We start from the raw sequence: 12,011 nt of genomic DNA on the forward strand, positions 1-12,011 counted from the left end.
GACAGCTGGAGTTAGGTGGGAACCAGGTATAAGTTGTCTGTCTTGTTTTTAAGTTGGTGTTAGAATGAGTGATTGTGCCTCGTGGGTTTCCAGGACACTGCAAAGGGGCGAAAAAGCATCCTCAAGCTCTTACATATTTTAAACCTGGATTGAGAGCCTCTAGTTGTGGAGTTTTAAAGTGGGGTAACATGACAAAACTGAGGCCGTTACATTCTGTGCACATCATGAGAAGGCAAAACTTCCTAGAGAAGACAGAAGCTGCAGACAGGAGAAGAAAAGGAAGAGCAAATCGGAGTGGGTGGACTCCATCAAGGAAGCCACAGCCTTGAATCGACAAGAGCTGAGCAGGACTGCCAAAGGGGATTTTGGAGGATTTTCATTCATGGGGTCACCATAAGCCAGAGATGACCTGACGGCACATCACAACAACAGAAATATGGATAGATAAGGCATTTAGCTTGTCAATAGAACTTATTTTGGGTCCAAGCCCCTTCTTTCATTATAAATCCTTAAAGTGTTGCCAAGGATCGGCACGGCCAGGCTCTTGTCAAGGGCTGCTATCCTGGTAAGAGCCTGCTGGCATTGCCCCTCGCCCTTTGCCATCCGCTTGTGTGTTGCCTCTTGGAGGCGCAGGCGCTCGCTCGCTCGCTCGCTGGCTTTGACTGTCCAGAAGCAAGTGGTGGCAAAGAGGGAGAATGAGGAGCAGTGGTGGGTGGTGGCGAAGGTGATGAAAAGGTAAATTCCTCCAGGGAGGGAGCACACAGAGGGTGTCTCACTCAAGGGCACGGAAAGAACTGGGAGCCAGCATCCACTGCTAAAGGGTAAGTGCCTGGTGCTCCATATTGTTATGACCTGCTCTCTCCCCACCCTCCAGTTCCAAAACTCAGCTCTTTGCAGCTCTTTGATGGATGCACACAGGTGACAGAGCAGCTTCATTCTAAATGGCCCCATACCAAAGCTGGACAGAGCAGACTCTGTTTATGGGAAGGGCAGAATCCAATCTGGAAACTTGCCCTCTGCCCCTCTCTTTCAGCAAGACGGCTGGCTCCACCCTCGGGGGCTCTCTCCATCGGAAAGCAGGTCAGCAAGAGAGATGGCCCCCCTCCAGCTGAGCAGCTCGTCTCTCCTGATGCTTCCTTGATGGGTCAAGGGCTGGGTCCCCTCCCCTCTTCCGAAACATGCTGACCCTCCCACTCAGTATAAGAGCTTAGGCTAAGTTCTGCATCCGGCATATGTTCTCCTTTGCTGGCCCTTTGCCCACCATCTTGTCTGCAGCCCCAGCTGCTGCTGGAATGCAACTTATTCTTCAAAATGGAATTCAGCTCTTGGGAAGCAAGAGGTTCAACACCTCTGCTCTAACTAAGGCACATGGGGGTGGCGGGTGCCGCTTACCTGTAAGAATTTAGTATTGTTGGGCAGCATGTGCCAAAAGCCCAATGCAGTGGGAGAACCAAATGAACGAGCCTCCAGCAGCAATCCTCTGTAGGGAGACCCGAGAATCTGAACTGAAGAAGAAGGACTGGTTTCAAGTACCTTGGAAGTTTATCAGAAGGATCCTTAATAAGAACTTGCACTCAAACTACCCGTATTTACCGGAAACAAAAAAAAGGGGGGGTTGTCATTGATCTGTGGTGCATTGTGTTTTTGATCATGAACAACTCACAGTTCACAACCCAACAATAAGCCATAGCTACTCTTTATGGGTTGTTTGTAGTTAACAAACTATGGGTTATTAGTGTGGCTGAGTTCAAGAAACAACCAATGGTTCAGCCACAACACATGCTCAGCCTTGAGTCGGTTGTCACATCACGTGAACTCAGCTGACCTCTGTCTTTTCCTACAGGACCTTGGAAGAGCTGCGTTCGAATACCTAAACTTTACACAGCTCTCCTGCAGGTAGCTGGGTGTGTTCTAAGCAGGAGCCACCAGGCATAAACCCCATTCCCAAATACTCTTTTAGGCATCACTGACTACCGACATACATGCCATATTTAGCTCTCAGCTAAGTAGGAGACAAAGGGGTGGGTAGAGAAAAGAGCACCTCTTCAACTACTACCGTTGCAGCATCAAAAATACCTTCACTTTCAGTCTACTAAGATAAGAGTAAAATAGGAACTTACCGTTAATTGGCTGCCCATTTAGGAAAGAGGGTGAATTAACCAAGAATTCATAGGGGGCTGCAGCTGGCTGGGGCTGGACCCCACTGTGCAATGGCAGCATATTCTTGCAGGCTGATACTGGAGCACCTGTGGGGAAGGCATCGTATGAACCGGCCAGGGTCCAAAAGACGGCAATGCCAAAATGGAGCACGGGATTCCACAGAGCCATAACCGTGAGAGGAGTTGCTTGTTCTCCTGCTCTGCTTGAAGCCACTGTGCTTCTGCTGAGCCTCTGCGAAGTCTCCAGAGGGAAAGGGTGGGCTCTGCTGAGTCATCGACCCGTAACATTTTCATTTTCTACCCATTTTAGACACAGAGCAGAGAAAAATGACCTCTTGTTCACATGCATTTTAAAACATTTGCATGGTAAATAGTGCTCCTGTTTTAAATTTTAGGTTTCCTACCTTGCACGCTTCTGGGTGCACAATATGAACCGGCATTTTGTGTGTGCAGCTTGGGAGATCCACCTGTGGAACTGCAGTCTGGTATGCACAGAAACCACATGGGCATGACGTGGAACAGAAGAGTGCACGAGGGTGGCATGTGCTGGTCTTGATGCAAATTCCGCCGTGCCAAAATGCATTCTCTTTAGGGAAGAGAGTGCCAGCAGAAGAGTGTCTTCAGCTTCTGACAAGATAATTTTACTCTTATTTTATTATTAATAAATGCATTCTTAATAATAACCTGGGGAGGATGCATTCCCGCAAGGGAGAGACTGAAACTCTCAGTTATGAGATTCTAGTATGTCCTCTTAATGACCCATGGCACTGTTCCAGCTTCATGCTTTAACTTGGTTTGATAAACGTGGGGAATCTAGTTAAGGAGAAGGAGAAAGCCCCCACATTCCCAGCAGGAGGTATCGCTTAACAATCAGGATCGGCCCTAGACTTTTTGCTGTGGGAGGCAAGGGCAAGACGTGCCCGCTCTCCATTTCATAGACCAGCTGACAGCACAGATGAGGGCAGCAGACCAGCCGAAGGAGTGCGCAGCGGGCCTTATTCAACACGGGGCTCCAACATCCTACTGACTCCCAGCGCTGGCCAACTTGGACAATCGTTTACAAGGCTCGCTAGGGCTGCAGCGCCTAATCCATGGCAAATGCTTTGTGCTTCCTGTTCGAGTCTGTCTTCTGCCAAGGTCATAATTTTTCTCTTTCAAAAGGCCCTGCTCTCCTAATTCAGGGAAAATCCAGAACACTGTTGCAAAGGGACTGGTTTGAGCCTGGAAAATTGATTAAAACCAAATCCTAGATTTCCTGTCACAAGTAGCAGAAAAAAAGAAAGCAGCAACCGGAGGGTGAAATATCCCATTAAAAACCATGAAAGCAGGGACCAGATGATGGCTTCTGATACTTGTTCCTTCTACTTCTGAGATACATTGTTGTAGACACCAAGTTAAAATTGGTGTCATGGTGCTCTCAGATGAGAATGCTGGCTTCAAAGTCAGGAGGGGCTGTGCATCCACTCTGGATTTCAGCCTGACCTGTAAAGATGAGATCCATAGAACTGCACTCTAAACCCCAAAAGGCACCGTGGATAGTTCCTTAAAAGCTGGAAGTGAAATCCAGACTGGTTACACAGCTCCAACAACATTAGAGCCCCTACTGAGTTAATACATGTACCCTGAAGTTTCTGGTGCAAATGGATCCCACATGCATCTTGCCTTAATTTAAAACAAATATTCTGATACAAAATCCAACAACCCATTAGAAAGAAAAACACCAAAGAGAATAAAATGATAGACACTAAAAAAGTCTTCACAGCAGGGGAATGAAAACTAACCCAGACTGAAGACCTGATGACAGTCTCTGTAGCCTGCTGAAACAACCCACAAACCATCCATGGTTGATATATGCCGTAAACAAGGGTTTAAGCAATTCAGAGTTCAGAACTCAACAAGAATCCATGGATTCTCTTATGGTTATGGTTAACAAATCATGGTTTGTTAGTGCAGCTTGGCTTGTACAACATGACAAGAATTCAACAACTATGAGCTAAGGAAACCATGGGATAGCATTATAAGCAAATTCGGTCAGTGCGCCTCACCCAATACCCATGAAGAAAGATGCCAATTGGGATTCCCTGAGGAGGGGCACTACCACTGAAAAGGCCCTGCTGCACATGCCTGTAAAGGAAGGGGCTGTGAAGCAGACCGCTGGTGTTTGGATACTCTGGACTCAAGAGCGCCATGAATGAGTTAGAGATGGATCACCCACTTTCTGGCCTCGGCGCCAGCATGGAAACAACCAAGCGTGTTTCTCTTAGTCGGGCTGGAAACACTCCAAGGGGTCGCGGTCCCCAGCCAAATGGCGCCTCCTTTTCCAGACCTCCTGCGGAACGCACCGGTGCGTGCGGAGCCTGGCGACGCCTGCCCCGCGTCTTGCTGCCCCTCGCGGAAGCGGAGCGGCCTTCTCGGCGGCGCTCGGGTCCCCAGGGAAGCGCGCCGAATGCGCCGAGCCTGCCCGGTGCCGGCGCTGGGCCTTTAAGCGCGACCGAATGGCTGGCCGTCCAAGTGGAGTCCCATTGGCGGTCGCCCAGGTGACGAGTGTGACCAAACACTCGTCCCCGAAGCGTGCGAATTTGCTGCTGCGTGAGCCCTGCGAATCGGCATCCCAGAGGAAATTAAGCCGATTCCGCCACCCGGGAAACAGCTCGGAAAGCCCTTCCAGGCAGGTAGTAAAGCTTCCACGCGCAGAGGAAATGCTGAGATCAAGCTCATGATCCGCGATTATCATTTCTAAAAGGAATGGACGCCCTTTTGCCTGTGCTGGGGCTGGCTATTTGCGATTTGCGCTTGTGGCGAAGTGTACAGGAAGCGAGGGGTTAAGAAAACGCGAGGGATGAGCACAATCATGCATCTGAGTCTTTTTTCACTCTCAGTGACTTTTAAAGTATACTCAAGATTTTTTTTTAAAGCACAGTGCAAAATTGCAAAGTGTGCATGTGGCAAACATGTATTTGCAAGGCCAAATATCATTCAGAGTTGTAGTTCAACAGTAAGGAGGTCTGGTGATAGATGCAAAGACTATGATTTTTAGTACCTGGCAATGAGGTGTGACTGGGAACGAGCAAAGAGTCATTGTCAGTCATGGCCAGGTTCGCATGATCACTTAAAAAGCCACATAGAGTGGCCTCGTTTTGCAAGTGAGGTTTGTGGCACGTGTGTGTGTGTGTGTGGGGGGGGGGGGCTTCCAATCTACCCCACAACGCAACAACTAGCTAAGAGCCCTGGAATTGTTTTAAAGCCTCTCCTGCTGCACACGGCCAGGCTGGACAGCACATCGACCCAAGTTCCATGAGAGTATGAGGACAAACCATGTTGTGTGTGACTGGCATGGGGGAGTGAGGTGGGGGAAAGGAGCCCCTTGGTGATTGTGTGAACCTGGCCCTGGCCGACCAGAGGCATTGGACCTCTTTCAGCCCAAGGGCTGGACTCTGCTCTGGAGAAGTTCTCAGGGGCGGCATGGCAGGTGTGCACAGGGGCCAAAACACCATCTAACTTTACCTAAAGCTCTTACTGCCAGAACTAAATCTGAACCTTTTAGAATAGAGGAAAATATGTCAATGCCAAGAACCCCCAAAGAGAGAGTGGGTCAAGAGTGGGGAGGGAGTACATGCAAAAGCCCTTTCCTGCATGCCTGACAAATTGGTTTCTGTGGGGAAAATGCCTTCAGGAGGCCCTCTCCTTCAGCTCTCGGGGCTTAGACGGGTGAGTAGCAAGACAGGCAGTCCTTTGCAGCAGCACTTAGTCCGCTGAGGAAACTTGGAGAGCTGGATGTGGCCCCAGGCTCTGGGACAGGCACGACTGAGGCGGAGGGACCAAGCGCCTGTCGTGGCATCAGGCACCTTCGCCCTGTCCAAAGCCGGGGCTGATGCAGGTCCTGCTCAAGTGGCCATGTGTGTCCCAGTGTGTGAAGTGGGGATAGTGGTGCTCCAGTCCTGCGTCCAGCGCACCACCACGTCAGCTTTCTGTGATCGTTTTGGCTGACCTGTCCTGGCTCAGAGGTGCCTTTTCTGCTTTTGGAACGCTATTCAAAATTGCTGCAGAGTTTTACTTTCCTGATTACTTCTGATCAGTGGGATGGAACAAATAATGCTAAATATGCAGATAAATGCAAATTGGGTTGATGTGCAATGTGCACACAGGTCAAATTGTTGAATTCTTCCAACAACCAAGCGGTCATCCTTTTCTGTGGTGACTTTGCAGGCATTTTTTTCTCCAGTGCTGAGGACAATGGAGGAGTTGACTACAGACTTGGAAGACAGAAATGCAGCTGAGGAAGAGGATGAAGGTGCCCTGCAAGCCATCAATGATACAGCAGGATTGATCGTCAGTGATGTGATCCAAAGGTCAAAGGACGCCCTTCGAGAAAAGCAAAAGAAACAGGCAGAGCTGTACCGTAAGCAGGCAGTGCTGACAAATCCTGTTGGAGTATGTGCAGTCCCCTCGAACCAGGGTTTAATCCTTTTCCCACTTCAGTTGCAGGAGCCAAATATGAAGTACCAAATATTATATGGATGAAGTGCCAAGATTTCACAGTAGGAAAAGGGGTGCAGCAGATCGAAGACTATATGAGAGTAAGTCAAGGAGGACACAGGGCCAGCTCCAGATTTTTGTGGCCCTTGGGGAAGGACACCCGCAAGGGCCACCCTCCCTCAGTGAATTTACCTCCCTGCTGCTGCTGTCCCCAGCTGCTTTTGCCCCTCCTCCCTTTCATGGCCATCATCCCTTGCTTTCTTTACAGCCAGGGAGCACGGAGGCGGGGTGTCTCCCGCTCTACCGGCTTTCTGCTGCAGTCTGGGCCAGGGTCAGAGGCAAGTGAACAAGCAGGATGCAGTGGGGAAGAGGAGGAACAAGTCTGGGGGCCTTGTCAGCGAGCTTCTGCTGGAATGGGGGCCCCACGCAGGTGCCGGACATGCCTGCCTGTGAGAGCAGAAGTCCCTAACATCTGCCGGGCTGCATGAACGGGGCTCACCTGTTGCTGGTCAGCTGGGAAAAGTCCTGCCTTGCTCTGTTGCATGCCATTATTTATGAAGTTGTCCTTACTGGTGATGACCATTCCTGATGATTTAAAGAAACTGTTGTACTTTCTCTAAACTAACATTTATGTGCATGTACATAAATAAATTTAGAGAACCTTACAACCTGTTCTATAGCTGGGATGCTCAATTGTGCATCACCCAGAGGAAAGTATCACCCTAAGAAGTGGGCAGATTTGCCTACAATTTGCATCTGCATGCATATGGACAGGCGCCTGGCTGCAAGTTAAACAATGCCGTACACCTGGGCACAGTGGGGAAGATGGCGGCCTCTGTGTATGCACAGCACCTCTAGGTTGCGGGAAAGGCCCTAGATTGGTCTTTGAACTGGACTTGAGACTGGATTGCTAGTAATTCATTCATTCATTCATTCATTTAGAATATTAGTATGCTGTCCTTTCACAGAGCCTCAGGACGGCTTACATAAATAAGAAGAATAGAATAAAACATAATACAAATAAAATGCAGATCCACCCTGGCTGCAGATTAAAACATATATAGCTAATATTAAAAGTTATTAAAATATTGTTGAAATAAAAAGGTCTTAGCCTGGCACCAAAAAACAAATAACGACAGTGCCAGGCGGACCTCTCTGGGGATATACATCCTTCACAACATGTCGCATCTTCTGGTGATGCGTTTCCCCCTTTTCGTCACATGTAAGTGAAGTGGCCAACCGTCTGTGGATCTGGACATCTTTTTAAGTGGACCACCAAGGCGGCTTCTCTTGTCTTGTGGGTCTGATCTGTCACCCTGGGAAAGCCCTCCTCGGTTGACCAGCCTTCCTCAAAATTCTCCCCTCCAGATGGTTTGGTCTTCGGCTCTCAGCAGCTTCACCTAGCATGGCAGAGTTAGGAATGCTGGCACCTACAGCCCAGATCCTTTGGAGGGCACCTTCTTGGGTAACGCTGCATGACACTTTTCCTTGCTCCCCAACCCTGCTGCTCCCATTTGCTTTTAAAAATGGATGCTGTGAAAAAGGTTTCTGCGGGTACTCAACACTGTGGGCTCAAGGGAGCTTTTTGGTGTGTGGGGCTTCATCCCCATCTCTGCCATATTTCTGGGTGGGATATTTGTCCTTTGCCACGCATCCCATGGCAGCCGTTTTGTGGTAGTTGCAGGGATAATTTTTCATATTGCTGTATGTGCTCAGGAACCAACAAGTTTGCCTTCCTTGTGCAGCTAAGCCAGACGTCTGGTGAGTCGCTTAATGACGATCATCGTTAAGTGGAGGTCCTTCCATACCTCTCAAGCGGAGGTTTGATTGCGTCATTCCACAATGGGAAAACTCCAGCACATAGTTACCTATGTTGTTAGGAATGCAGGAACCCACCTTATTCTGAGTCAAGCCATCAGTTTTTTTAGCCCAATGCTGCCGGCACTGACCGGCAGGGCTTCGACTGGGTTTCAAGTGGGATTTCTTCCCAGTCGTTTCTGGAAATAACAAGGACTGGACCTGGCGCTACTTGCACACGAACTGTGGAGTTTACCGGCTTGGTGAACTTTTGCAGCTCAAGTGGAGGTTCAAACCCATCTCCCAAGTCCATAGCCACCTCCCCAACCCAGCCTTCCCCGCTGTGGTGCCCCCTAGGGATGCTGACTGGAGAGAATGGGAGTTGCTTTCAAAAGCTTTGGAGGGCACCGAGTTGGAAAGGCATCTTTAATCACGATCCAGTGGTCCCAAGCAAGGTGGGCTTTCAGTGTGGTGGACTTTCTGCCTTAGATTAAGCTAAGCACATGGCAGAACTTGCATGTGGAGGCCATGGCATGTCTTACCATTGTTTCACAGACGTGGGAGCTTCACGAGAGCTGGCTGCACTGGACAAACTATCTTGGTGAGGAAAAGAAGAAGTACAGCATACAGTACTACTACCGGGTCCGTTGGAGCATCCCAACATGTCGGAAGCCCATCCCACGAGCGACAGCCTGTGTCTATTTCATCATAGAGGTTTCCCAAATCAAACCACCAGTAAGTATTTTGGCTTTCCCAGTGGCACTTCCTCTGAACACATCAAAGCATAGAGGATAGTAAGCATTCATGCAGTACTTTTATTAGAATCAGTTGGAAATTCTAAGATCTATAAACTTGATCTTTTGCACCTGTTTGATTCTATTTGTTTCGGAAATAAGGGAAAATAAGCTATTGAGCACATTTACTCATTTCATGGTTTAATGAGCCTTTTTAGCCAGACACACATCTCTTTACTCTCTCTTCAAGCAAGCAAGTGAAACAACTGACCAGGAAGTCTTCAATTAACTATAGCTAATTGTGTACTAGTAACAGCTCCAAGAATATGAAACATTTGAAATTGATCGATGCTCCTGGTTAGTTCTTCCAATGTTGTTGACCATATTTTGTTCCAAATACAGGAAAGTTTGGTTACTTGAAGACTCCCTGATCTGTTCACTCTTTCTGCAAAGGGAGTGAATGGGCTGATTGTGTGTGATGAAAGGCTAGCTCATATCTTCGTTTTTTAAGGCAAGGCACGATTGTCTGATCGTCTCCTAATTGCACTTGCATCTGTAATAGTAAAAAGCAAGGAGACTCACAAATTCCCTTTGTGCTTGACTATCTTATCTACCCAGTTGCAGGGTGGGGGAACCATTTCCCAGGGAGATCCCACATGACTGGAATGTGGGTATGAATTGAGGGATTTATTCGCATGTAGAACATACACTCTGCTTTGAAGCCAGAAATTGCTTCAGGGCAATTTATGAGCAATAGGAACAACAAAATATAGAAACTTGACAAGGATCAAACAGCTGGGAAAATAGTAGCTGAAAGGATCCCAGATCCCTCTAAAGCAGCCTTCCCAAATCTTGTGCCGTATGGACATGTTTGAAATACAACACCCAGAATCCCCAGTTAACGGCCTTGCTGGAAGGGAATTCAGGAAGTCGCAGTCCAGATGCCTCTGAAGGCCATCAGGTTGAGGAAGGCTGCACTGAAGGAACAGGAAAGGTGGAACAGGGAGAGCTGCCTTAAAAGACCCTTTGTCCAGGGAGCTCTGACTGGCAGCTATCCAAGGATTCAGGGGGAAGGTCTTTTACATCAGCTGAGACCTGGAGATGCCTGGAATCCTGTGCAGGCAGGCTCCCCTTGTCAAAGTATAGGAAACGTCCCATGATTTAGGCTCCTCCATAGCAATGACCCTTTGACCAGGAAGCACTTCCCTATCCGCAGGAGGTAGGAATGCCTGGGAAAGGAGCTCTGAGGAAGAAGGTGGGGAGAGCTTGGAGTCCAAATCTGGGGTCTCGCAGAGGGCCAGGCGCCCTGCCCCATTACTTCCCCCCAAATTTCACCCAATTGTTGGCTGTTTTCTTAACTGTTTTCGTAGCATTTTTTCTCCTATTCTAAAGGGCTGAATGCCTGCCAGTTACTCAGAGAGTACTGCTCCTTTTCACTTTGGCCCTATCCAGTACTGAAATCTGGCCAGAGTGTTTCTCCTAAGTGGAGCGCAGCCTTTGCTCTGAATAGGCGATCCACCTCTGAATAAAACAGGGCCAAACAAGTAGAGAAGGCTCACGCAAGCATCTCCATCTGCGCAGCACACCAAGTTTTGATTTCATGCATCTTCTTCTTGGAAGCTTCCAGAGTGCAATACTCTTTTTTCTAGAAACATGGTGCTTCTCTTTCCTGAGATTTTGTTTATGAGGTCTACAGTGCCTTTGGCTTTTAGGTGTCGGGTAGAACTTTAAAACCAAAATAAGCGCCTAGTGTTTTCAGAGTTTTAGCTAAGTCTGATTTTCTATTTAACAGACATTACCTGTTGAAGTATTCTTTCTGGTGGAGACTAATAAGCTCATTCACAGGTATTTTCCGTGGTTTTTACTTAAGTGTCAAATTGCTATGATGAAAATCTGCTTATCGTGGCAGGCCTGTCTAGAAGCCTACTTCATTTATCTGCTTTTATGTATGAGATTGATTTGCTGTTAGCCAGGAAAAGAACCAGCCAGGCCTATTCCTTAAAGTATACAAGGTGGGGTGGTGGATTTTTCCCCCATGTGTGGAGACTAAACTTATGCAATCCTTTGGAATTCATTGCTAAGACGGCATCCCCTTTAAAAAGATTGTGGCTTACATCGAAGTGCATATTTCTAAGACTGCACTCTTGACAAGAAAAGGATAATGCACTCCAGCTATGTCCACATATTGATGGACTTTGAGATGATTCCCAAGCCTGTCTGCTACTTTTACTAAATCTGAAAATCTGACATTAACACAAGCTTTTCTATGTGTGCTGAAAACCAGATTTACAGAGACAGGAATGTCAGTAGAGAAATTAAATTGTTTGAACTCAATGGTTTAAAATTAAATGATTTAAAATGCAAAAAACAATAAAAATAGCCTAAGCCAAAATAAAAGGGAGACATCGTGAAAGTTTTGCTTTTGCCAGATGTTGATAGCCCCAAATATTGCACAGTGCTTTTTAGCATATAGGTCATACTTGACACTGCTTTTGCAAATTCCATTAAGTATCCACTTGCATTAAAATACCTCCTCTGTGGTTTTTCTTCACAGGCCAGGAGAGTGTCGGTTTAAGGAAAAGTGGCTCAAAGATGTAATTGAAAGCAAAATCATCTTGATGGAGACTGTAGACTTTTAGTTCCTTTTGAGGTGTTGCAAATAAGGAAAAACTTTTTTGTAGATTATCTGTTTCTTGCTATGTAAATGTAAGTTGCCTGTCACTGTAGTCAAGCATGCTGCCGTTTTTGTTAAAAATGTTAAAATCACTGTGTTGCTTTAAAATTACTAGATTAATAAAGACAGGGGCTAATGTGAAAAATTGTAGGCATCACAGTCCCACTTTCA

The 12,011-nt window shown here is 47.4% G+C and overlaps 1 protein-coding gene across 1 annotated transcript; it reads left to right on the top strand.

Annotated features, from left to right (window-relative positions):
- The first annotated feature begins 6,392 nt into the window (after positions 1-6,392).
- Positions 6,393-11,858, top strand: AKAP14 (A-kinase anchoring protein 14). The gene is made up of 5 exons (XM_044427158.1): positions 6,393-6,558; positions 6,639-6,736; positions 8,988-9,167; positions 10,959-11,011; positions 11,721-11,858. Exons 1-5 carry the CDS (start codon positions 6,393-6,395, stop codon positions 11,803-11,805), a joined length of 582 nt encoding a protein of 193 aa, XP_044283093.1. The 3' UTR covers positions 11,806-11,858.
- Positions 11,859-12,011: the final 153 nt, after the last annotated feature.

The sequence above is a fragment of the Varanus komodoensis genome, unplaced genomic scaffold (genome assembly GCF_004798865.1).
Source record: "Varanus komodoensis strain SLA01 unplaced genomic scaffold, ASM479886v1 scaffold18_3, whole genome shotgun sequence".
Classification (NCBI taxonomy): Eukaryota; Metazoa; Chordata; class Lepidosauria; order Squamata; family Varanidae; genus Varanus; species Varanus komodoensis.

Coding starts and splice junctions, on each gene's coding strand:
- AKAP14 (XM_044427158.1), top strand. CDS start 6,393: ATGGAGGAGTTGACTACAGACTTGGAAGACAGAAATGCAGCTGAGGAA. Junction 6,737..8,987: donor AGATCGAAGACTATATGAGA/GTAAGTCAAGGA, acceptor ATTGTTTCACAG/ACGTGGGAGCTTCACGAGAG. Junction 9,168..10,958: donor TTTCCCAAATCAAACCACCA/GTAAGTATTTTG, acceptor TCTATTTAACAG/ACATTACCTGTTGAAGTATT.